General features: G+C 42.0%; 1 protein-coding gene across 5 annotated transcripts in view; it reads left to right on the top strand.

Annotated features, from left to right (window-relative positions):
* Window positions 1–27615, top strand: part of LOC139381091 (dystonin-like) — a 205819-nt gene that overhangs the window by 166734 nt on the left and 11470 nt on the right. For all 5 annotated transcript variants that reach the window (XM_071124343.1, XM_071124348.1, XM_071124347.1 and 2 more), the window contains 18 exons: window positions 1224–1397; window positions 2029–2184; window positions 3026–3223; window positions 4531–4659; window positions 5451–5621; window positions 8329–8484; window positions 8850–9056; window positions 9656–9775; window positions 14675–14844; window positions 15130–15289; window positions 22777–22971; window positions 23299–23427; window positions 24131–24274; window positions 24710–24898; window positions 25193–25328; window positions 25545–25708; window positions 25846–26008; window positions 26688–26842. In XM_071124343.1, coding sequence (XP_070980444.1) covers window positions 1224–1397; window positions 2029–2184; window positions 3026–3223; window positions 4531–4659; window positions 5451–5621; window positions 8329–8484; window positions 8850–9056; window positions 9656–9775; window positions 14675–14844; window positions 15130–15289; window positions 22777–22971; window positions 23299–23427; window positions 24131–24274; window positions 24710–24898; window positions 25193–25328; window positions 25545–25708; window positions 25846–26008; window positions 26688–26842 — 2916 coding nt within the window. The remainder of the gene's footprint in view (window positions 1–1223; window positions 1398–2028; window positions 2185–3025; window positions 3224–4530; window positions 4660–5450; window positions 5622–8328; window positions 8485–8849; window positions 9057–9655; window positions 9776–14674; window positions 14845–15129; window positions 15290–22776; window positions 22972–23298; window positions 23428–24130; window positions 24275–24709; window positions 24899–25192; window positions 25329–25544; window positions 25709–25845; window positions 26009–26687; window positions 26843–27615) is intronic.

Genomic DNA, 27615 nt, shown 5'->3' on the forward strand with positions numbered 1-27615 from the left:
GGTGGTTTTAGGCACATCCACATTTGTACAGGAGCTGAACAAATAGAAAAAAGTAATGTCGCTCAATGTTTGCTATTCCCATCAGTGGAGGCTGTTGAGGGGACTAAGGCTCATAATAATGTCTGGAAAGGCGCAAATGGAATTAAACACATGGAAACCATGTGTTTGAAGTATTTGATACCATTCCACCTAGTCCGCACTAGCTATTACCACGAGCCCGTCCTCCCCAATTAATTAAGGTGCCACCAACCTGTGATTCCCATGCTCCCAGTAAGTGATCTTTTAATAAAGCTTTTGACCTGTATCAATTTAAAAGATTTTACTGAGTTACAGTTCATAAGGAAATCAGTCAATTGAAATAAATAAATTAGGCCCTAATCAATGGATTTCACATGACTGGGCAGGGATGGGCCTTGGAGGGCACGGGCCCACCCACTGGGGAGCCAGGCCCAGCCAATTGGAATGAGCTTTTCCCCACAAAAGGGCTTTATTACAGACAGAAATGATCCTCAGCACCCCCCTCAAACGATCAGGTAGGTGAAGAAGCCAGATGTGGAGGTCCTGGGTTGACGTGGTTACACGTGGTCTGTGGTTGTGAGGCCAGATGGACGTACTGCCAAATTCTCTAAAACAATTTTGGAGGTAGCTTATGGTAGAGAAATGAACATTATATTCTCTGGCAACAGCTCTGGTGGACATTCCTGCAATCAGCATGCAAATTGCACGCTCCCTCAAAACTTGAGTCATCTGTGGCATTGTGTTGTGGGACAAAACTGCACATTTTAAAGTTGCCTTTTATTGTCCCCAGCACAAGGTGCAGCTGTGTAATGATCATGCTGTTTAATCAGCTTCTTGATATGCCACACCTGTCAGGTGTATGGATTATCTTGGCAAATGAGAAATGCTCACTAACAGGGATGTAAACAAATTTGTGCACACATTTTTGCGAAATAAGCTTTTTGTGCGTATGGAACATTTTGGGGATTTTTCAGCTCATGAAACATGGGACCAACACTTTACATGTTGCGTTTATATTTTTGTTCAGTGTATATTAAAATATAACATATTGGGAGCAGAAAACGGTGGGGAGCATACATTATCAATGAGCACTACCTCACTGTGAGAGGCTGGAAGGTTCAGATGTTTCGTTTTTTCCAGATAATGGCCTTGTAGTTATATTGACAGGTTCCCTTGACAATCCCTTGTGTGGCGTGGTGTTTCAGGAGTTCAAAGGTGAGGCGTATCAGCTGCAGATCGAGATGGAGCGTCTGAACCACCAGGCGGGCCTACTGCTGAAGAAGGTGACGGAGGAGTACGACCGCTGTGCCATCCAAGAGCCCATGACCGAGCTCAAAATGCTCTGGGACAACCTGGATGAAAATATCATCAACAGACAGGTGGGTCAGACAGGTGGGTCAGACAGGTGGGTCAGATAGGTGGGTCAGACAGGGGCTGGAGGTTTACTATAGTAGGGTGAGGGAAGGGGGGTGATTGAAAATAGCAGAACCTTATAAGGATGATTCAATACTATTTCTAGAGTGTGTGCTATACTTAAGACATTTGTCCTATTTTGTATAGACACCGGCTGGAATGCGGTTTTAACCAATTAGCATCCAGGATTAGACCCACCCGTTGTATAAATAGAAATTGGGTGGTTAGAGCCCTGAATGCTGATTGGCTGACACCCGTGGTATATCAGACCATATACCACAGGTATGACAAAATATTTATTTTTACTCCTCTAATTACTTTGGTAACCAGTTTATAATAGCAATAAGGCACCTCGGGAGTTGTGTCGTGCCTAAGAACAGCACTTAGAAGTGGTATATTGGCCATATACCACACTCCCTCTGGCTTTATTGCTTAATCATAACCTTTTAAAGACAATGAACAGTGTACTGTTTCTCTAACTGGAAAAGGCCCCTTTCCCTCTCATTCCCATGAAAGGAGACTGATTATGGGTCAATTCACATGAGGAGGGTTTTCATGTGACTCTTGTATGAACTTGTTTGTCCTGATTGTGTGCAGCACAAACTAGAGGGAGCACTGTTGGCTCTGGGGCAGTTCCAGCATGCGCTGGATGAGCTTCTGGCCTGGATGAGCAACACGGAAGAGCTGCTTAATGAGCAGAGGAAGGCTGCAGGAGACCCCAAAGCCATTGAGATCGAGCTCGCCAAGCACCACGTAAGACATATCTCCCCTTGTTCGTATAAAGTGCTATTTCAGTATTTTTTCATGCAACTACAATAACTGCAGAGCAGCTTGACGTGACCCTTTCATGACCTCTTGACCCCCATAACCCTTTGGATTAACCACAACAACAAACATCAAAGTTCAACCCTACACAGTCTGCATACACGACACTGTACAACATGCATTATAAGCATATACAAATCTGCCCAGACCACAGTCTTTCAAATGCATTTGATCTATTTCACTTCCCTCCAAAAGCCCCTATAATTTATAATCTATCTGACACCTTAATGGCTGTGTGTATTTTGAGCCATCATCCACAGACAGTGGAAAATGTAAGTTATGTGGGTCTGACCAGTCTGGTTGAGGACCACCATGCAGGAATTTAATCCACCATGCAGCAGATTTATCTAGTCTTCTCCTTTCCATTACTAAACATATGTCCCATAAGAGTTTAGCAGATTATACCATATTTGAACTTAACCATTAGAATAAATAGACAAATAGACTTATGTCACGTTCACATCATGTCCGAAACTCGGGACCTCTGAATTAAAATGAACGTAAGGTATTTGCATAGAGCTTCCTATTGGTTGATTCTGATACTTCCCAAGTGGGAAACTCAGGTGTGATCCATCTACAAGGAGTAAGCAAGTCGGATATTTCAGAGTTTCCGACATGACGTGAACACAGCATTAATATGGAGTAGACACTATCACTCTTTTTAGCATTTTTTTTGTCCAGTTTAGTGCTATCTGATCTTTGGGCCTTGTTTATTTAATTGATCTCACTGGCCTAGTGTTTAACCATCCCTGTACTGTGATGTGTCCAGGTCCTCCAGAACGATGTGCTGGCCCATAAGACCACGGTGGAGGTGGTCAATAAGGCTGGTACTGACCTGGTGGAGTCCACCTCTGGAGAGGAAGCCTCTGGACTGCAGAGCAAACTGGAGAACCTCACCCAGCGCTGGAAGAACATCCTGGAGAAGACAGAGCAGAGGAGACACCAGCTGGACGGTGCTCTGCTTCAGGTATACAGTATCAGTCAAAAGTTTGGACACCTACTCATTCAAGGGTTTTTCTTTATTTGAACTATTTTCTGTATTGTACAAAAATAGTGAAGACATCAAAACTATGAAATAACGCACTGTATGTAGGATCCTAATATGATTACTCTTTTGTTGCTGAGAATTTTCAGATGAGCTTTGTGGTTTACATAAATTCACTGAAAACCCACACTAACACACGGTATTGCACTTTTCATGTAGACTACTTTTGGCCAGCTAATAATATAACCACAAATCAAGCAACATTTTGGACTAAACGTTCAAATCATGTTGCTGCAGGATTATTTTGCTGTGGCAATATAGGTCAAATTAAGATCCTACATCTGTACCTCATATTCAGTCTGCCTCACCCCTTCACCATACCCAGCTGCCATATGGAATCTGGCACCATAATGACTCATATATGAAACTGAAGCTATGATTGGTGTTCTCTGCTGGATTGTATTACTGTTTTTTTTCACAAATTCATAAAGAAGGTTTTAGAGTAGTGGGAGTATGAGGTACAGAGAAATAATGTAAGCCCTCCACCTCCTGCCTCCCCTTTCCTAACCCAGCTATAGGTGCTCTTATTCATAACTTTGACATTTTGGGGAATGCTTTGATGTAAGGTGTCAAAGGAGTGATGTAAGGAATATGAATGACCAGTGAATATGTCATTTTATTTGAATCATTTTTAAAGGGTTGTTATTAAGTACATTTCTACTATTACTAACGGTTTTATGGCCAGGAATAAATCATGTTTTAAGAGTATGAAATAAACTTTCTGAAACGTAAGCCCTCTTGATTTTTAGAGAGGGTTTCGAAAGGGTTGCCAAAAATGAAATCAATGTTTTTTCCAATAATGTTTCCCTTTAGTACACAGTAAACCTACAAAGCTCTGTCAGAAGCATTTTACGGACAAAAGTGGATTTCCAAAACAAACACACTGTACAATGAATATGTAAAACATGGTGCGTAGACAACATTGTAACATTGAGTGCAGACATTGTTACATTATCTGGTTCAAATGGGGAATTAAATTAATGAAAACAATTAGAAGGAAATAAGCCATGCTGGTTTCAGGCAATTAAACATGGAATATGTTCATTGATTAAACTGTTCACAGACACCATCGTTCACTCTGTCAAATAACCTCAGACCAAACCATGTTTGGCCATTAATGTATCTGAGGAATTAATAACTTCTCATAACATTCCCCTTTCCCACCCTTGAATTCCACACAATACGTCTATGAGGTCCATTGTTCTGACTCAGGCTGTATTGTGTTGCAGGCCCAAGGTTTCCATGGCGAGATGGAAGACATGCAGCAGTGGCTGAAAGACACAGAGCGTCAGCTGTTAGCATCAAAGGCTGTGGGAGGCTTACCAGACACGGCCCGCGAGCAGCTTAACGCCCATCTGGTATGTATTTAACCATATAAAAGGCCTCATACAGATGGCAGGCTTGTAAGGGCGCAACTCAGGCCTTGTCTGCAGTTTCTTTCTGAAGTGTGAAGTGTGAAAATTAAATGATGTTGCGAAATGTACGATAATGTGTCCTACTCTTTAAAGCCCCCAAAGAAAGTGTACAAATGGATTAAACCCTGACTGTGCTCAGAGAATGTTGGGAGGGGACATGCTCTTCTGTTTTGTTCTTGTTTGCCTTTCCTCTGATAGTGAGAGTGTCTGGGTTATCCTATGAATGCTCCATTCTGGGAATTCCATTTAGCATTATGGGAACCAAAACAGGAGATTTTTTTGAAAAAATATATATTATAAGACTCTGAACTTACTTGGGATTGGAAGGTTTGAATTTGCTTGTGGAAAAGCTTGGCTATGTTTGTCCTTAGTACTCTCTTTCTTTCATCATGTTTGGACTTGATTTGGATTATATTACAAAATTAACCGGTATAGAAGCAGTAACAAAGCAGACATGGACACGGGCAGAATGACAACAATAAAAGTATACTGGACTTATTGTCCAAATTCCATTAATTTGACATGTAAAACAGTAGTGTCAGTGCTATTATTTAAGCAATAAGGCACAAGAGGCCATGCTATGTGTTGAATACAGTCACAGGTAAATGGCATGACTTTAGGTGTGTCTTTGACAGCCAATCAGCATCCAGGAGCCAAACAACTCATTTATAATGGACACTAATACTAACAGCAGACATATTTTCTAAGCCCCTCATGTTTTTGGTCTCCTGCAGGAGTTATGTTCTGCATTAGAGGCCAAGGAGGAGCTCTACCAGCAGCTGATGAACAAAGGTCAGCAGCTGCTCACCATGACCCCCTCCGACCAGGACAGCAACACAGAGCAGGACCTCAGGAACCTGCAGGACAAGAGGGAGTCGGTACAGGTCAAGGTGGCTGAGAGAAAGGTAGGGAGTGTAAAGCGACATGGAGCAGCGTTGTTGGGCTAAGATGGGATGAATCAAGTGTTCCCTTTCAGAATGGGCCACCATTCCTTGCTCTGCCCAGACTTCCTGCATAAATTGGTTTAAATTGGAAATGTTAATTTGAGAAGCCCTGGATGTTTGGGATTATTTGGGGGCCATTGTGCTCCGTCTAACAAATGATCTAGGGAAACCCTGGCTACAATGGGTCACACCCGACCAAGTGTTCTGAACTTGTCTGATGATTCATAATGTTGAGATTTATTATATCCCCTGTGGGACATTACTGCTCAGCATTTGTTCCCTTCCATACCCTGTACTCTACTGTACATTTTAAACCTATAATCCATGAGGTGGTAATAACTGCTGTACAGCAGATAAGGTTGGCAAGCACATAGGATGTGGTCACCCAGCAGATCAGATCTCTACTGGGAAGTGCCTGACTCATCAGTCATTAGTCATCATGGAACAGTCCTCTTATCTTCAGAGACATTCTAATGAACAGCTGAAACGTTGAATGGGATGTAAAGGGAATGCTGGGGTTGGATGTGGGTTTGTTCCTAACTCAGTCAAGTCTCTTAATCAAATAGTCTTGAGTTGTTGGTGGCAGGTGCAGCCAATTCAGCTGCCCTGCCCACCGTTAGGCAAACTGTTGCCATTTCATGTGTCTGAAGGTACAAACTCTGGCTTCCTGGTGGGCCTAGAGAGGAAATCAAGTGCACTATAGGTCTACCGCTGGCCAATCAGATTTCTCAGATGACCGAGTCTGCAATAACTTAGCAGGCATAACAGAAAGCTATGGAAAAATGTATACTATGAGATTTCAAAACATTTAAAACCATGACTAGAGAGAGACTGTCAACGAATACAGAAAATAGCTGCTGTTTTTATGAGTGAGTTCATGTTTAAGTTCTTACTCATTACTGTCCACACTTTGTATTCAACACTTTTATAAGACATAAAATGTGTTTTCTTCCTATTTCCACTCAGCGCTACAACAAGCACTGCAGCAGTAATGAATGAGTAGGAAAGTGTATCTATAGGCTTGCGTTGTTGTTATTATTAGCAGCTTGGGTCTTTTTTAATATCAAGGAATATTTCACTTTCTCTGTTCGTAGGAGTAACAACATGAATTTGTGCATGAGGCAGAAATAATGTGGTGCGACTCGAGTTTCGTCATCAGCTGGAAGACGGTGTCCTTTTTTGGTCAGTGTCAGTGGAGGAAAGGGAGAGCGGAGGGATGTTGAGAGACGGACGCTCAGTCTGCTGCTCTCTACTTCGCTGAGACTGACCATCAGATGCAGGCACCATCAGCCCAGTAAAATAAAAAGCAAATTATTTAAATGTATGTTCACTCAGCTGTGCCTCACAAGTAATACACCAATGGATCTATTACCGTTGTGATCATATAGCCTACCTCAAATTTTGAAATATAATTTTTTTAAATGTCCGAACAACAATGCATTGGCAGGTAAATTCAAGCAAAGCCAGTATGTGGTGATAATGTGTTGGGCCTATAGCTTACTGCACAAACCTCTTTGTTACAGTACTGTTTTTAATTGGTTAATGTTGCGTAGGCTTACATTTTTTAAGTCACGTTAATAAAAAATCAGAGCGTTAGATCTCGGCATTTTGACTCAGAAAGTGATCTTGACTCAGAAAAGGTTGGTGACCACTGAACTATGGTGTACTGTACTGTACGGTATGCCATGCATACTCTACGACTTAACTCACTGCAGTTTCTAAGCATTTTGCTAGCTTGTCAAGATAGCACACTTCATTCAGAATTAAAGCTAAATTAACCAACATGGAGAAAGAGACATTGTATACCGGAGACAGTACTTACTTGCCATTAGGCTTGTAATGACTGTAATGTTATTACCCCATTGTTTATCGTGATGAGGATATAGCATTAGCTGTACTCTTTTGCTTGCCTGGCAAAGGCAAAACTCATCCTCCCTGTTGGACCGACCACACTGAATACATCTGTTTGATTCAATCAAAGGCTAATTGATGCTATTTTTATAACTGTAGAGGATGCATCGTTTTGATAGCTCATCCTCTATCCTTGAACTAGTCCAGAGATGCTGACTTCCTCTGCCTAAACAGAGGTCAGTCATGTTTGAACCAATTACAATCATTACCTAATGTTGTGGCAACAAATGAACAAACAACCTGTGTGTGTTTTTTGGTGAATGTTTGTGTGTGTGTGTGTGTGTCTGAATGGACGTGTTTAACTATTCTTGTGAGGACCAGAACAAACATTTGACCAACTGGTGACATTTTGTTCATCCCCACGAGGTCAAATGCTATTTCAAGGGGTTTTGGGTTAAGGTTAGAATTAGTGTTAGGGTTAGAATTACATTAAGGGTTAGGGTTAGGAACTAGAGTTAGTTTTAGCGTTAAGAGCTAGGGTTATGGTTAAGGTTAGGTTTTTTGGGTTAAGGTTAGAGTAAGAGTACGGGTTAGGGGTTAGGGAAAATAGGATTTTGAAAGGGACTGAATTGTGTGTCCCCACAAGGTTAGTTGTACAATACTTTGTGTGTGTGTGTGTGTGTGTCTGTGTGTGTGTATTTGCTAGGCAAACTTGTCTGTCAGTTTGCATATGTGTGTGTGCACATCCGTGTGTGAATGTTTGTGTCAGTAGGAAGAATGCTGTTTCTCAGGTGGCTTTGTTGTCTCTGTGCTTCAGGTGAAACTGGAGGAGGCCTTGACTCTGGCCACAGAGTTCCATAACTCTCTCCAGGACTTCATCAACTGGCTGACCCAAGCTGAACAGACTCTCACTATGTCCTCTCCTGCCTCCCTCATCCTGGAAAACATCATGTTCCAGATAGATGAGCACAAGGTATGTGTCGGTGTGAAGACTATTAACATAACACATCGATTTACATGTTGATAGGTTTTTGATTTGTCATTTCAGTGTTCAGTATTATCTAATTATTAACTAAACAGCCTCCTATCCTGATTTAATTTGTATTAATGATATCAATAGCACAAACAATTGATGGGCTTAGGTTCCATAGTCGAGACAGCTTGCAGTGCAAGCAGGCCAACCACGACTCCACAAGGCCATTTGACTCTCATCCAGAACTCTGCTCATTAGTCAAGTGAACATTCTACTTACAACAATGGTATAAAAAAAAGATCAACTCCGCTGTGTAACACTATTGTAACATTTGTCATGATCCTCTGATGTGTGTGTATTGGCAGGTGTTTGTGACGGAGGTGAACTCCCACAGGGAGCAGATTGTTGAGCTGGATAAGACAGGGACCCACCTGAAGTACTTTAGCCAGAAGCAGGATGTGGTGCTGATCAAGAACCTGCTGATCAGTGTGCAGGGCCGCTGGGAGAAGGTGGTGCAGAGGTCTGTGGAGAGGGGCCGTCTGCTGGATGATGCCAGGAAGAGGGCCAAACAGGTACAGCACCTTGGGTACACTTGATGTACTACACAGTTGGTACAGTATTACACAGTGCCTAAACTGATATGCTAGGAGTCAGCAGTCTAGCCACACTGAAGTGGGATATGAAATTGATGTAAGTCGAAAAAAATAAGTGAGAGAGAGAGAGTCATAGTGGAAGGAGAGATGGAGAGAAAGGGAGGGAGAGAGGGGGTGAGCGAGAGGGTGACAGAGGAAGTTAGACAGGTGGACTGTAGTAGACGTCATCATCATTCCACATAACTAGGCAATAGGCATTTTTAGAGAAACAGAGAAGTGAGGTCACTAACGAGGTGTGAGGTCAAATACCATACAGTACATTAATACTTTGCAGACAAAAGTCGACTAGACGATGTGTCACAACTACATTATGGTGCTTATTATCGCAGGAAAGCTGTATCAGTATTACAGGGAATCTGGTGTTACAAACTGGCCTCAGAGCTCTTTCATTAGTACGAACCCATCACTTTTCTAGGCGCTGAAAGTAGACTCATCCAAACATAGAACAATAAATCAAAGGAAGTCATATATCACAGTGCGGTTTACACAAGCCTCATTTGCTACATCTCTCCCCTCAGTTCCACGAAACCTGGAACAAGCTGACGGAATGGTTGGACGAGTCGGAGAAGGCCTTGGACTCGGAGCTGGAAATCGCCAACGACCCTGACAAGATCAAGATGCAGCTGGCCCAGCACAAGGTGACTGAACCTCATTGAATCCTTTTCCTTGGGGGGGGGGGGGGGGGTACATGAAAGAGTTGGCAGACCCCTCCGATAGTCAGACTTTTATGAAGGAGAGTCATTTAGCACAGCAAACATCTGCAGCAGCACCATAGTCATTTATCAAAACTGTGATTTTCAAACGCAGCTGTCTAAAACCACAGTTTTGTGGGGGGGGGGGTTTTATAGTGGAACATACAAAGAGAAATCTAACACTGTTTTACTATAAAAGCCATTTTAGGGTATGGGATTTATACATTATTGCCCCCAAAATAGTATGACATTGTTTTTTAAACTCAATGTTAAATTCAAACCTCCCTACCATCATATCTAAACCAATATGACACCAATCTCTATAAATATTGGCAAATCTGCTTGATTGGAGGTACACAACACACACTCTCGTCATGAGCCGTTACCAAGAACCACATATCTCATTTTTTAACAGGATTGTTAGCAATTGAGTTTTCAGAGTATTTTCTGTGCCTACCTATTTTAAATTCTAGATGATGGATTGAAACGAGACTATAGTGTCCATAAGGTGACCATTGGACTTAATATATTTTGGATTGACTAAGTTTGTAGGTGCAACAGTTTTTATTACATTTCTAATTTATTGCTCTCACATGCTCATTTCTGTCCATTAAGAACCAATGATGTGCTACCTTTTTGTAAAATTTTGACAATGCTAACATCTTTTTAGCCGAATCTCAGAGTTCTATCTAACTGGGTCAAGCAACAGTACTTTTTGTACATAGTCCTCCCATTTTAGTATTGGGACAAATTCACTTATGTTTATTAAAGAAGTAAAAAGTGAAGTATTTGGTCCCATATTCATAGCACGCAATGACTATATCAAGCTTGTGACACTACAAATGTCAGATTATTTTGCGCCCGATAGAAGTTGATGATAAGTAATGTATTGTGTCATTTTAGAGTCACTTTTATTGTAAATAAGAATATAATATGTTTAGAAACACTTCTACATTAATTAATGTGGATGCTACCATGATTATGGATAATCCTGAATGAATCATGAATAATGATGAGTGAGAAAGTTACAGATGCACAATATCATACCCCTCCAAAAATGCTAACCTCCCATGTTATTGTAATGGTGAGAGGTTAGCATTTCTTTGAAGTATGATATTTGTGTGTCTGTAACTTTCTCACTCATCGTCATTCACAATTCATTCAGGATTATCTGTAATGATGGTAGCATCCACATTAAAATGTTGTACAAAAAGGGCTGTAATTTCTAAACGGTTCACCCGATATAGATGAAAATACCCTAAAGCTGACAGTCTGTACTTTAACCTCAAAGTCATTGTATCATATAAAATCCAAAGTGCTAAAGTACAGAGGCAAAACAACAAAAAATGTGTCACTCTCGCAATACTTTGTAGCTCACTGTTAATGGGGGTACAGTATACAGTCTGTGGTTAATCAATAAATGCAAACAGATATTTTGATTAGCTAACGTTAGCGTGCTTGTCCAAATTCCAGTAGCTAGCCTCTTTAGCTAGCTAGCTAACACCAGTTATCTGAAAGCTAGGTAGCTATATTTGTTTATGGAAGATTTGTTACACAAATAACTTCAGCCATTAGCTAGATAGCTAGAGCCAGACAACAACAGCTGACCTTGACACAGAAGCTAGCTAACGATAACAAGCTCACGTTCAAATGCCAGTCCTACATTTTTCCACAAAACATAGTTAGCACTGCGCTAGGGGTGGGGAAGAGGGCTAATGCCCCCCAAAACCCGGATTATATAAATGTACAGTATAGGATGTATAACTCTGCAATGCTTTAGGCTAGAAACAAGCTGCAAAAGGCACAAGATAGACGTGGCTCTAGTGTACATGCCATTTTAATCCAAATTTGCGCTGACTGATCAACAGTGTCAAGTTACTTTTCAGTGTCTTCCCACAAATCTGAACCCAGTCTTTTTCAGACATTGAAAATACGTATATTCCCGGATGTTGAAATCAGGTTCCTTTTTGGTTTTCAATTAATTTTGAAAATACTTTCTCTACTTTTTTTTTCTGTACTGAAATTTACTGCACTCTACTGTGCTCTGCTGCAGTGGTTCTCAAACCTCTCCTCGGGGACCCAAAGACGTTTCACATTTTGCTGAAGCTCTGAACTAGCTATTCAAGAGCTTGAGGATTAGTTGGGGCGGCAGTCAAATCAAATCAAATCAAATCAAATTTGTTTATATAGCCCTTCGTACATCAGCTGATATCTCAAAGTGCTGTACAGAAACCCAGCCTAAAACCCCAAACAGCAAGCAATGCAGGTGTAGAAGCACGGTGGCTAGGAAAAACTCCCTAGAAAGGCCAAAACCTAGGAAGAAACCTAGAGAGGAACCAGGCTATGTGGGGTGGCCAGTCCTCTTCTGGCTGTGCCGGGTGGAGATTATAACAAAACATGGTCAAGATGTTCAAATGTTCATAAATGACCAGCATGGTCGAATTATAATAAGGCAGAATAGTTGAAACTGGAGCAGCAGCACAGTCAGGTGGACTGGGGACAGCAAGGAGTCATCATGTCAGGTATTCCTGGGGCATGGTCCTATGGCTCAGGTCAGTTGAAACTGGAGCAGCAGCACAGCCAGGTGGACTGGGGACAGCAAGGAGTCATCATGTCAGGTAGTCCTGGGGCATGGTCCTAGGGCTCAGGTCCTCCGAGAGAGAGAAAGAGAGAAGGAGGTGTAGCCTAGTGGTTAGAGCGTTGGACTAGTAACTATGGACTTGGTCTTTTACCAAATAGGGCTATCTTCTGTATACCACCCCAACTTGTCACCACAATGTATACAATAAGGCCTATATCTAAACATACCTACAGCCTAATGTATGTACATTAGGCTGTAGGTATTTTTGAGTGTTTTTGAGCTTATGTTAATGTTACACAGGAGTTCTAAAACGTTTGACCTGTAGTATATATATATATATATATATATACTACAGGTCAAAAGTTTTAGAACACCTGTGTAACATTAACATAAGCTCAAAAACACTCAAAAATACCTACAGCCTAATGTACATACTGTAGGTATGTTTAGATATAGGCCTTATAGTATACATTGTGGTGAAAAGTTGGGGTGGTATACAGAAGATAGCCCTATTTGGTAAAAGCCAAGGAAATATATATATATACACACACATTAGGCTGTAGGTACAGTGGGGCAAAAAAGTATTTAGTCAGCCACTAATTGTGCAAGTTCTCCCACTTAAAAAGATAATTTGCAAATAAATTCATTAAAAATCCTCTCATTTTGTCTGTCATAGTTGAAGTGTACCTATGATAAAAATTACAGGCCTCTCAAATCTTTTTAAGTGGGAGAACTTGCACAATTGGTGGCTGACTAAATACTTTTTTGCCCCACTGTATGTTTAGATATAGGCCTTATTGTATACATTGTTAGGCTGTAGGTATTTTTAGATATAGGCCTATTGTATGTGTGCATTATTATAGCATCACCATCTTAATTGCATAAATAAATACAAATACACACAACTTTAAGCTACATAATAATTTGACAGAGGTAATGAACTGTCCAATGATCAGCACAGCAATTGATAAAACAGGACCATGTTCGCAAAACAAGTGTTTCTGAGCTTATGTTAATGTTACACAGGTAAACTAATGGTTACAGAAATCAGGAATGGAGACAGGCTCGGTAGACCTTTATATATGAGTGACTGTGTCCAACACACCACAACCTGTTGTTATGTTGGGCACCTACTGACCAAAACAAGATTATTATTTATTTTTTCTAAATGACATGTATTGCTAAAGTAAAGGTTTAAGGAAATACAGGCAGGCACCACATTACTACAGGACAAAATAGCTTGCCCAATCAAGCGTGATTGTCTTGTAGGTATAAAAGCAAAGCTTGCTTTTATATAATAATAATACAATTGTGGAATGGGATTCGTGTGGTGTGTGAAGAATCCAAAAGTTTAACTTGTATGCGGTACAAATCACATTATTGTGGGAACACATCCTCTTAGAGTATGAATTAGGCTGTTTGAGAAGGTTTGAATCTTAAGCAACCTGCATACATATTGTTTGAACTACGATAGACCAGCATAGCTAATGAAGTAGGTCAAAGCTGTGTGCTGGAAAGCCTTGGTACTTTAGAGCATGGGTGGAGTAAGCATTGTGCTGTTCATGTGAAGTTCCTTTATTTTTTTGATCTTCAGACCATTGCGTACTTCTCACTTAAAACATATATTTTTTTGTTTTTAATTATATTATACAGTATTCATCAGTGCTTTAGGTGTCAGGGACTAGGCTATTCAGTTGTTGTCCTTGAGCTGTTGTGTGTGAGGTGCTTTTGCTAATCCTTTCATAATCCCTGGATGTACAGAATGTATTAGGGACGGCCCTGATTTTGGATACTTTTAATCCGTATGGATGAAAGACGCTTGAATTGTGACCCCTTGTTTTGGTTTCAGCCACTACATAGTGTCCTTCATTAGCAAATAGGTCACGCACGCCACTCACAAATTTCAATCCATGACAGAATGTAGACTGTAGTTTAGGGGGAAGGAATCTACCTGTTAAATCATATGTAGTGCCTCAGAAATAACTCAGCTGTGGTTTCTCAATTGTGCTGCTGACGATCTGTCAATTCGTAACAAAACAGAAAGTGAGACCATGGTCAAATTGCTTATGCTACTGTTAAATTTCAGACATTTCACTGTTGGCTGTGCAGCTGTCTAGTCTAAAATCTACTAGTTTCTCTTTGCCAGACACACCGTATAAACGTTGAACGGCTGGAGATGAGGCTAAAAACCAGCCACAGGCTGACTTGGATAGGATAAACTAGCCTATATAATGACCATGTCTCTCCACCATTGGTTCACGCAGGAGTTCCAGAAGGCGCTGGGGAGCAAGCACTCGGTGTATGACACAACCAGTCGTACGGGGCGCGCCCTGAAGGACAAGACGTCACTGCAGGACGACAACCAGAAGCTGGATGACATGCTGAGTGAACTGAGGGACAAGTGGGACACTGTCTGTGGCAAGTCAGTTGAGAGGTAAGAGGACATGACCTGCACATTGCTATGTATCGGACACATAATATGCATATTATTATATATTTTCATCTAATCTTAATAATGATGGATACTGAAACTGTGGGCTTTGTGAAGACTTTGGATATACTGTGATTCAACTATAATTCCTTTCAAAGGCATATTGCCGCAGTTGAGTGTTGCTGTCAAATCGTAATGATATTGCATATATAATAGAAAACAATGATAGTTTCTGCTGTCAGGGGTCATTACGTATTTTCACAAATAATGATTTGTGTTTCCTCTCAGGCAAAACAAGCTTGAGGAGGCACTGCTGTTCTCTGGTCAGTTTACTGATGCCCTTCAGGCCCTGATTGACTGGCTGTACAGAGTGGAGCCTCAGCTGGCCGAGGACCAGCCAGTACATGGAGATATAGACCTGGTCCTTAATCTCATTGACAGTCACAAGGTAAAAAAAAAAAAAAACATTTGTAGAATAGATCTTTATTGTGCAGCCACAGGAGTCGTAGCCTTGGAGCAGTTTGGGGGATAAGTGCCTTGTTCAAGGGAACAATGGCAGTAGGTGCCTACTGGGCCTAAGCAAATGTATCTGACTTGATTCTAAAGCTCAAACATATCCTACCTATTTGTGTATCATGTAATAGGAGTCAAAATTCAGAAGCTACACTGTGTGTGGATTTGCTGTTCTCATTGTTCAGCGTATTTTATTCTCCTTCCTGTGGCTCGCAGGCTAAATATATGAAATAGGATTATGGCCCCGAGAGCGGTAATTTTTTTCCCCCCATAAATGTTTGTCGGAAATGGAACTTGTGTTATGTGACAAAACACTGGTTTGAATTGGCAGAGACAAGAGATTGCTGAGGCACAGAGAAATAAAAGGTGCATGGCCTGGCAGGATATCTGAGTCACTGCGCTGAAGTAGATCAACAGTCAGAGCTTGGTTTAGTCACCCTCCATATATGTCCTTCAAATTCATCCAGATGACTTCATGGGGGTGCAGAAGCAAGGTTGGGGAGTAACATGTACAGTGCCTTGCAAAAGTATTCATCCCCCTTGGCATTTTTCCTATTTTGTTGCATTACAACCTGTAATTTAAATGGATTTTTATTTGGATTTCATGTAATGTACATACACAAAATAGTCCAAATTGGTGAAGTGAAATGTAAAAAATAACTTAATTATAAAAATGAAAAAATGGAAAAGTGGTGTGTGCATATGTATTCACCCCTTTGCTATGAAGCCCCTAAATAAGATCTGGTGCAACCAATTACCTTCAGAAGTCACATAATTAGTTAAATGAAGTCCACCTGTGTGCAATCTAAGTGTCACATGATCTCAGTATATATACACTTGTTCTGAAAGGCCCCAGAGTCTGCAACACCACTAAGCAAGGGGCACCACCAAGCAAGCGGCACCATGAAGACCAAGGAGCTCTCCAAACAGGTCAGGGACAAAGTTGTGAGAAAGTACAGATCAGGGTTGTGTTATAAAAAAAATCAACTTTGAACATCCCATGGAGCACCATTAAATACATTTTTTTTAAATGGAAAGAATATGGCACCACAACAAACCTGCCAAGGGAGGGCCGCCCACCAAAACTCACGGACCAGGCAAGGAGGGCATTAATTAGAGAGGCAACAAAGAGACCAAAGATAACCCTGAAGGAGCTGCAAAGCTCCACAGCGGAGATTGGAGTATCTGTCCATAGGACCACTTTAAGCTGTACACTCCACAGAGCTTGGCTTTTACGGAAGAATGGCCAGAAAAAAAGCCATTGCTTAAAGAAAAAAATAAGCAAACATGTTTAGTATTAGTCAAAAGGCATGTGGGATACTCTCCAAATATTTGGAAGAAGGTACTCTGGTCAGATGAGACTAAAATTGATATTTTTGGCCATTAAGGAAAATGCTATGTCTGGCACAAACCCAACACCTCTCATCACCCTGAGAGCACCATCCCCATGCTGTGGGGATGTTTTTCATCGGCAGGGACTGGGAAACTGGTCAGAATTGAAGGAATGATGGATGGCGCTAAATACAGGGAAATTCTTGAGGGAAACCTGTTTCAGTCTTCCAGAGATTTGAGACTGGGATGGAGGTTCACCTTCCAGCAGGACAATGACCCTAAGCATACTGCTAAAGCAACACTTGAGTGGTTTAAGTGGAACATTTAAATGTCTTGGAATGGCCTAGTCAAAGCCCAGACCTCAATCCAATTGAGAATCTGTGGTATGACTTAAAGATTGCTGTACACCAGCAGAACCCATCCAATTTGAAGGAGCTGGAGCAGTTTTGCCTTGAAGAATGGGCAAAAATCCCAGTGGCTAAATCAAATCAAAATCAAATCAAATGTATTTATATAGCCCTTCGTACATCAGCTGATATCTCAAAGTGCTGTACAGAAACCCAGCCTAAAACCCCAAACAGCAAGCAATGCAGGTGTAGAAGCACGGTGGCTAGGAAAAACTCCCTAGAAAGGCCAAAACCTAGGAAGAAACCTAGAGAGGAACCAGGCTATGTGGGGTGGACAATCCTCTTCTGGCTGTGCCGGGTGGAGATTATAACAGAACATGGCCAAGATGTTCAAATGTTCATAAATGACCAGCATGGTCGAGTAATAATAAGGCAGAACAGTTGAAACTGGAGCAGCAGCACGGTCAGGTGGACTGGGGACAGCAAGGAGTCATCATGTCAGGTTGTCCTGGGGCATGGTCTTAGGGCTCAGGTCCTCCGAGAGAGAGAAAGAAAGAGAGAATTAGAGAGAGCATATGTGGGGTGGCCAGTCCTCTTCTGGCTGTGCCGGGTGGAGATTATAACAGAACATGGCCAAGATGTTCAAATGTTCATAAATGACCAGCATGGTCGAATAATAATAAGGCAGAACAGTTGAAACTGGAGCAGCAGCACGGCCAGGTGGACTGGGGACAGCAAGGAGTCATCATGTCAGGTAGTCCTGGGGCATGGTCCTAGGGCTCAGGTCCTCCGAGAGAGAGAAAGAAAGAGAGAAGGAGAGAATTAGAGAACGCACACTTAGATTCGCACAGGACACCGAATAGGACAGGAGAAGTACTCCAGATATAACAAACTGACCCTAGCCCCCCGACACATAAACTACTGCAGCATAAATACTGGAGGCTGAGACAGGAGGGGTCAGGAGACACTGTGGCCCCATCCGAGGACACCCCCGAACAGGGCCAAACAGGAAGGATATAACCCCACCCACTTTGCCAAAGCACAGCCCCCACACCACTAGAGGGATATCTTCAACCACCAACTTACCATCCTGAGACAAGGCTGAGTATAGCCCACAAAGATCTCCGCCATGGCACAACCCAAGGGGGGCGCCAACCCAGACAGGATGACCACATCAGTGAATCAACCCACTCAGGTGACGCACCCCTTCCAGGGATGGCATGAGAGAGCCCCAGTAAGCCAGTGACTCAGCCCCTGTAACAGGGTTAGAGGCAGAGAATCCCAGTGGAAAGAGGGGAACCGGCCAGGCAGAGACAGCAAGGGCGGTTCGTTGCTCCAGAGCCTTTCCGTTCACCTTCCCACTCCTGGGCCAGACTACACTCAATCATATGACCCACTGAAGAGATGAGTCTTCAGTAAAGACTTAAAGGTTGAGACTGAGTTTCCGTCTCTGACATGGGTAGGCAGACTGTTCCATAAAAATGGAGCTCTATAGGAGAAAGCCCTGCCTCCAGCTGTTTGCTTAGAAATTCTAGGGACAATTAGGGGGCCTGCGTCTTGTGACCGTAGCGTACGTGTAGGTATGTACGGCAGGACCAAATCAGAGAGATAGGTAGGAGCAAGCCCATGTAATGCTTTGTAGGTTAGCAGTAAAACCTTGAAATCAGCCCTTGCTTTGACAGGAAGCCAGTGTAGAGAGGCTAGCACTGGAGTAATATGATCAAATTTTTTGGTTCTAGTCAGGATTCTAGCAGCCGTATTTAGCACTAACTGAAGTTTATTTAGTGCTTTATCCGGGTAGCCGGAAAGTAGAGCACTGCAGTAGTCTAACCTAGAAGTGACAAAAGCATGGATTAATTTTTCTGCATCATTTTTGGACAGAAAGTTTCTGATTTTTGCAATGTTACGTAGATGGAAAAAAGCTGTCCTTGAAATGGTCTTGATATGTTCTTCAAAAGAGAGATCAGGGTCCAGAGTAACGCAGAGGTCCTTCACAGTTTTATTTGAGACGACTGTACAACTATTAAGATTAATTGTCAGATTCAACAGAAGATCTCTTTGTTTCTTGGGACCTAGAACAAGCATCTCTGTTTTGTCCGAGTTTAAAAGTAGAAAGTTTGCAGCCATCCACTTCCTTATGTCTGAAACACATGCTTCTAGCAAGGGCAATTTTGGGGCTTCACCATGTTTAATTGAAATGTACAGCTGTGTGTCATCCGCATAGCAGTGAAAGTTAACATTATGTTTTCAAATAACATCCCCAAGAGGTTAAATACAGTGCCTTGCGAAAGTATTCGGCCCCCTTGAACTTTGCGACCTTTTGCCACATTTCAGGCTTCAAACATAGAGATATAAAACTGTATTTTTGTGTGAAGAATCAACAACAAGTGGGACACAATCATGAAGTGGAACGACATTAATTGGATATTTCAAACTTTTTTAACAAATCAAAAACTGAAAAATTGGGCGTGCAAAATTATTCAGCCCCTTTACTTTCAGTGCAGCAAACTCTCTCCAGAAGTTCAGTGAGGATCTCTGAATGATCCAATGTTGACCTAAATGACTATTGATGATAAATACAATCCACCTGTGTGTAATCAAGTCTCCGTATAAATGCACCTGCACTGTGATAGTCTCAGAGGTCCGTTAAAAGCTCAGAGAGCATCATGAAGAACAAGGAACACACCAGGCAGGTCCGAGATACTGTTGTGAAGAAGTTTAAAGCCGGATTTGGATACAAAAAGATTTCCCAAGCTTTAAACATCCCAAGGAGCACTGTGCAAGTGATAATATTGAAATGGAAGGAGTATCAGACCACTGCAAATCTACCAAGACCTGGCCGTCCCTCTAAACTTTCAGCTCATACAAGGAGAAGACTGATCAGAGATGCAGCCAAGAGGCCCATGATCACTCTGGATGAACTGCAGAGATCTACAGCTGAGGTGGGAGACTCCGTCCATAGGACAACAATCAGTCGTATATTGCACAAATCTGGCCTTTATGGAAGAGTGGCAAGAAGAAAGACATTTCTTAAAGATATCCATAAAAAGTGTCGTTTAAAGTTTGCCACAAGCCACCTGGGAGACACACCAAACATGTGGAAGAAGGTGCTCTGGTCAGATGAAACCAAAATTGAACTTTTTGGCAACAATGCAAAACGTTATGTTTGGCGTAAAAGCAACACAGCTCATCACCCTGAACACACCATCCCCACTGTCAAACATGGTGGTGGCAGCATCATGGTTTGGGCCTGCTTTTCTTCAGCAGGGACAGGGAAGATGGTTAAAATTGATGGGAAGATGGATGGAGCCAAATACAGGACCATTCTGGAAGAAAACCTGATGGAGTCTGCAAAAGACCTGAGACTGGGACGGAGATTTGTCTTCCAACAAGACAATGATCCAAAACATAAAGCAAAATCTACAATGGAATGGTTCAAAAATAAACATATCCAGGTGTTAGAATGGCCAAGTCCAGACCTGAATCCAATCGAGAATCTGTGGAAAGAACTGAAAACTGCTGTTCACAAATGCTCTCCATCCAACCTCACTGAGCTCGAGCTGTTTTGCAAGGAGGAATGGGAAAAATTTTCAGTCTCTCGATGTGCAAAACTGATAGAGACATACCCCAAGCGACTTACAGCTGTAATCGCAGCAAAAGGTGGCGCTACAAAGTATTAACTTAAGGGGGCTGAATAATTTTGCACGCCAAATTTTTCAGTTTTTGATTTGTTAAAAAAGTTTGAAATATCCAATAAATGTCGTTCCACTTCATGATTGTGTCCCACTTGTTGTTGATTCTTCACAAAAAAATACAGTTTTATATCTTTATGTTTGAAGCCTGAAATGTGGCAAAAGGTCGCAAAGTTCAAGGGGGCCGAATAGTTATGCACGCTCAAGTCTTCAGTTTTTTGGTCTTGTTTGTTTCACAATAAAAAATATTTGCATCTTCAAAGTGGTAGGCATGTTGTGTCAATCAAATGATACAACCCCCCAAACATCTATTTTAATTCCAGGTTGTAAGGCGACAATATAGGAAAAATGCCAAGGGGGGTGAATACTTTTGCTAGCCACTGTAATCGGTTACATGTAATCAGATATTTGTAATTGGATATTTGCAAAACAGTACATGATGACACCTTTTTGTTTTCTCCATCACATTCAAATCAGCATTGAAAAAAGGCACAAGTTTAAGTTTGTTCCACCTGAGCGAGTCTGACCACAAATCAGAGACCACTATGATGACACACCAAATACGTTTGATGGATCCTTTTTGTCTTCTTCTAATGCCTCTTAAGGGGAAAGTCATCCAAATGTAACTGAAAGTTAACCAAATACATGTCTGAGTTTGGGTAATCCATAAGTTACGTTACTGATTACAATTTTGGACAGGTAACAAGTAACTGTAACAGATGACATTTAGAAAATAACCTTCCCAACACTGTTCAAATTGGAAGTGCTTTTAGCACAATGTTAGTGTGTTAGCTGGACAGGTTTCAGGCCTGTTGAACTGTATTAACCTTTTTTCACAATCAGTGTTGATTTAGGTTATTTTGTATAGGACCACAGCCCTGAGGGAAATGGTGCTAGATGACTGTTTATATAACCTGGTCTAATTTATATTGGCACAAGGGATATTCTAGCAATAATTACTTGTGATGTGGCAAAATGCTGTATATTCAGTAATGGATAGATGGAGTTTGTGGTTATTGGCAAGCATGATCAGTGTGCGTGTATGTATGTGTGTCTGTGTGTTTGCTTACATGTTTCTCTGTGCCTGTGTGTTTGTTTACATGTTTCTCTGTGTCTGTGTGTTTGTTTACATGTTTCTCTGTGTCTGTGTGTTTGTTTCCATGTATCTCTGTGTCTGTGTGTTTGTTTCCATGTATCTCTGTGTCTGTGTGTTTGTTTACATGTTTCTCTGTGCCTGTGTGTTTGTTTACATGTTTCTCTGTGTCTGTGTGTTTGCTTCCATGTTTCTCTGTGTCTGTGTGTTTGTTTACATGTTCCTCTGTGCCTGTGTGTTTGTTTACATGTTTCTCTGTGTCTGTGTGTTTGTTTACATGTTTCTCTGTGTCTGTGTGTTTGTTTCCATGTATCTCTGTGTCTGTGTGTTTGTTTACATGTTTCTCTGTGTCTGTGTGTTTGTTTACATGTTTCTCTGTGTCTGTGTGTTTGTTTCCATGTATCTCTGTGTCTGTGTGTTTGTTTACATGTTTCTCTGTGTCTGTGTGTTTGTTTACATGTTTCTCTGGGTCTGTGTGTTTGCTTCCATGTTTCTCTGTGTCTGTGTGTTTGTTTACATGTTTCTCTGTGTCTGTGTGTTTGTTTACATGTTTCTCTGTGCCTGTGTGTTTGTTTACATGTTTCTCTGTGTCTGTGTGTTTGTTTACATGTTTCTCTGTGTATGTGTGTTTGTTTCCATGTATCTCTGTGTCTGTGTGTTTGTTTACATGTTTATCTGTGTCTGTGTGTTTGTTTACATGTTTCTCTGTGTCTGTGTGTTTGTTTACATGTATCTCTGTGTCTGTGTGTTTGTTTACATGTTTCTCTGTGCCTGTGTGTTTGTTTACATGTTTCTCTGTGTCTGTGTGTTTGCTTCCATGTTTCTCTGTGTCTGTGTGTTTGTTTCTCTGTGTCTGTGTGTTTGTTTACATGTATCTCTGCGTCTTTTTGTTTGTTTCTATGTATCTCTGGGTCTGTGTGTTGTGTCTCATTAGTTCTCTCTCTGACGTATCTTCCAGGTATTCCAAAAGGAGCTGGGGAAGAGGACGGGGAGCGTTGCGGCCCTGAAGCGTTCGGCTAAGGACCTGATTGAGAGCAGCCATGAAGACTCATCCTGGGTCAAAGCTCAGATGCAGGAGCTGAGCGCTCGCTGGGAGACTGTGTGCGCCCGCTCAGTATCTAAACAGACTCGGCTGGAACAGGCATTGTGTCAGGTAGGACTCTCACTATGCCAAACCTCTCTATATCACCTATTCAAATTACATTTGTGGTGTTGCAGGTCATCTTTGTATTCAGTTTCACAGATGATCAGATCTAATAAAGCTTTGGGGAGTGGTGGATGGGTTAATATAAAAGAGATCTGTTAAACGTCTTAGGAACAACATTCATATGATCATAGCAATCTACTGAGCAGTGCAGTGTGTCTGCAAAAAAAATAATTCTGGAATGCAACCATTCAGACCTGGCTGAGTGCTTAGAGGAATGCTTTTTGCAGACCTGTGTGTTGGTGAACCTCTCTGTCCCCTGTCCTCTGGCTGCAGGCTGAGGAGTTCCACTCTACGGTCCATATCCTGCTGGAGTGGCTGGCCGAGGCTGAGCAGAGCCTTCGTTTCCATGGCACCCTGCCCGACGACGAGGATGCCCTCAGGGCTCTTATCGAGCAGCACAAGGCAAGTGACATTTAACCTGGAACATCGTCATCCTATAGAATAACACAGTGTTTCCCTACAGATTAACTTCCAGGGTGGACACAAAGGTCCCTAAAGCAAAATCCAGCAATATCCATAATATAGAATAAAGCTTTTAGATAAAAGCTGACCAAATGTGAAATGCAATATTGGGCCATAGATTAAGAGTTTTTCTGGGCTATTAAAGCCTTGTATATGCTTTAGGGATCAGGCTTGCATGGAACAATTTTCATTCTGAGCAAAATAGTACCTAGCTCAAACATATGGCATTTAAGGAAGCTATTTGCAGAGAATGTGGGTTTGTTTCTCCACTCGACTATCATTATTTTCTGCTGAGGTACTCTCATAATGTAGTGTCGACATTTAAAACACACTTTACTTTGACAGTCTTTACACATCCATTGCACTTGCCAGTAAAAGTAGAAATGCCATACATGGATTTTACATGGTGGTTTGATATTCCATTCCAACAGCTTCACAATATTGACTTTTCCTCAAGCATGATCTCACTGGATCTAAAATAGTTTCCCCTGACTTCACATATCATTACTTTCTTCATCTCCACTTGACCAGGTATTGAAAGAGGAACAGAGAAACAGAGATACTGGCTGCTAGGTTTCTTTTTTATTTATATTTTGATGCAAACATTGTCGATTGCTAATGGAAGCCAACCGTTCTCTTTCAGGAGTTCATGAAGAAGCAGGAGGAGAAGAGAGTAGGCCTGAACAAAGCCACCAGTATGGGGGAGGCTATCTTGACCATCTGCCATCCAGATTCTATCACCACCATCAAACACTGGAACACCATCATTAAAGCCCGGTTCGAGGAGGTCAGTGAACACTTACATGCCTGTCTGCTGTGCGTCATACTGGAGGGTGACAGATCATAGGCCTATATCATGGCAAAGCAGTCTGCCATCTCCTTAAATATCACTTGCATAACCTCAATGCTTGCCAGGATGTTTCTTCGCGTTTCTCAGTCATACCGATACAGTACTTTCTCACTTGGCTGTACCTAATCCTAGTTTAAGTGAAAAGCCATGAATGTAATTCTTGTTGTTGGGGGTTCAAATGACTCACTGGGTTGTTCCAATGTCTCAGTGGGTTTGATCATGGTGCTACTAACACCAGAGTTGTGGGTTTGAATTCGCATGGACCACATGTTACTGAATATATATCACTTTCAATTGTGGTTTGCTTTGGATAAAAGCATCTGCTAAATTACCAGCTGCATTAAATTGATTATTCATGTTTCTCCATATTAGGTTCAGGCTTGGGCACGGCAGCACCAGCAGCGCCTGGCCATGGCCCTCAGTGATCTGCTTGCCACTCAGGAGCTGCTGGAGGGTCTGCTGGGCTGGCTGCAGTGGGCTGAGGCAACACTCAACGAGAAGGACAAGGAGGTCCTGCCTCAGGAGATAGACGAGGTCAAAGCTCTTATTGCTGAACACCAGGTACCGTGTGACCAGGGGCTTGTGTTATCCTCCTTTACTATATGTGGTAAAGGAAGAAAATTGTAGAAGGTGGAGTTTGGTGTATTACTTGGTGCTTGGTAGGTCAAACATTTCCCACTGCAATGCTGTTCAATGCCAGTCTGGTAGTACTAGAATTGTTATTAGAAGAGTAGCTCCCTCTTTCTAGTAACATGAGTTACTCTATGTGTACTGTGCATGCATGTACATTGCCTTTGAAGTGAATACGGTATACAGTACAAACTGAAAACATGTTGTTTTTGTGTGGCCCTGCAGACATTCATGGAGGAAATGACCAGGAAACAACCAGATGTTGACACGATCACCAAGACACACAAAAGAAAGGCTGCGGGTGGTAGCGAACCTGCCATCCAGTCCCAAATCCCTGTCCTGGAGAAAGGAAGAGGTGGAAGTATGTACCCCTACCAGGGGCCCCCTAAACACCCTGACCTCAGCCATCTGGCCCTGCTCTGATGCACTGCCTGCACCATGACACAACATCCTCATAGCTTACCTCACTCTCTCTGTCCCCGAAATGATATCATTCCTATGTTTTTTCTGGTATGGAACAAAAGTTATACAATGGAAAAGCGGTATCACTAAACAGGAGGTTGTTTTTCGCTTACAGGAAAGCGTTCTCCCACACAAGCCATGTACCCATCAGCGTCACAGCCTCCCATAGTGACCAAGAACCCCAGGGTCAACCTGTTGGTCAGCAAGTGGCAGCAGGTGTGGCTACTGGCCCTGGACAGGAGGAGGAAACTCAACGATGCCATGGACAGACTTGAGGAGGTACATCTGATCATTTAACCCTATGTTAGCTAAATGTTCATTACTTTATGTGCTTTATGGAGACATTTAGAAATGATCACTATGTGCAGTACAATGTATGTCATAGTGTACAATGTATTGCGGTTAATTTTTTTCAGCTGAAGGAATTTGCCAACTTTGACTTTGACGTGTGGCGGAAGCGCTACATGCGATGGATGAACCATAAGAAGTCGCGTGTCATGGACTTCTTCAGACGCATTGACAAGGACCAGGATGGAAAGGTCACCAGACAGGAGTTCATTGAAGGCATCCTCTCCTCCAGTAAGTCTTGTGAGAGGATCCAATCTGGCTTGCAGGTGGTTTGAGTAAAAAAAAATATATCTATATCCATATATATTAAATTAGAAAATACAATTGTGGGGGGGTTGAGGAAAACGAACTTAATATACTTGAAAATTACTAAAACCAAATTGAAACTGTGTAGAAATAATAATGGACCTACATTCATATAGTTTATTGACAGTCAGGGAGCATTGAAAAACTATGGATATAGGAAAATGTTTTGCTAATTTTGACAGCGAGGAAATATAACCAATTTGGCCCCCGGGCAAAATGACATTTTGCATCTTATCCAGAGCGACTTGCAGAAGCAATTAGGTTTAAGTGCCTTGCTCAAGAGCACATCAACAGATTTTTCACCTAGTCAGCTCGGGGATTCAAACCAGTAACCTTTCAATTACTGCTAGGCTACATGCTAGGCTACCTGACACCCTGACCTGTACCCTCACACTCCTGACTTATACCCTCTTCACATTACAGAGCCAAGCCAAGCTGAGCTGCTCTGGGCTGGCCTGGTTACACATTCACCATAGATGTAACTATGCTGGAAAGAACAATGCAAAAATAAAACATCTGAGCCAGCACAGTACGATTCAGTTCAGTATGCTAGTGTGAAAATGCGTTGAGCGTCTTACCCCTGTTTTTTTATTTTACATTCCAGAATTCCCTACCAGTCGGCTGGAGATGAGTGCGGTGGCAGACATATTTGACCGGGATGGTGACGGCTACATCGACTACTATGAGTTTGTGGCTGCTCTTCATCCCAACAAAGAGGCATACAAACCCCTCACAGATGCAGACAAAATTGAAGATGAGGTACTACTGTAGATGTGTTGACATATAACTCAGACCGTAAATCAGGGTTCCCCCAACTGGTGGCCTGCAGGTGGTTTTATTTGGCCCCCCAAGTTTTCTGAGCAAAAACATTGTTTCATTGTTGGACATAAAAGACTGTAAAAACACCAGTTCCAAAGTATTCCCACACATAATAGAGAGACACGTGATTGTATACAAATGCAAGCACGGTTTGAAATTATTATGTTTTTATCAAATATTATAAACGAAGCAAAAAAAGAAACGTCCCTTTTTCAGGACCCTGTCTTTCAAAGATAATTCGTAAAAATCCAAATAACAGTTTAAACACTGTTTCCCATGCTTGTTCAATGAACCATAAACAATTAATGAACATGCACCTGTGGAACAGTCGTTAAGACACTAACAGCTTACAGACGGTAGGCAATTAAGGTCACAGTTATGAAAACTTAGGACACTAAAGAGGCCTTTCTACTGACTCTGAAAAACACCAACAGTACGATGCCCAGGGTCCCTGCTCATCTGCGTGAACGTGCCTTAGGCATGCTGCAAGGAGGCATGAGGGCTGCTGATGTGGCCAGGGCAATAAATTGCAATGTACGCCTAAGACAGCGCTACAGGGAGACAGGACGGACAGTTGATCGTCCTTGCAGTGGCAGACCACGTGTAACAACACCTGCACAGGATTGGTACATCTGAACATCACACCTGCAGGACAGGTACAGGATGGCAACAACAACTGCCCGAGTTACACCAGGAACGCACAATCCCTCCAT

Source organism: Oncorhynchus clarkii, chromosome 23, assembly GCF_045791955.1.
Source record: "Oncorhynchus clarkii lewisi isolate Uvic-CL-2024 chromosome 23, UVic_Ocla_1.0, whole genome shotgun sequence".
Lineage (NCBI taxonomy): Eukaryota > Metazoa > Chordata > Actinopteri > Salmoniformes > Salmonidae > Oncorhynchus > Oncorhynchus clarkii.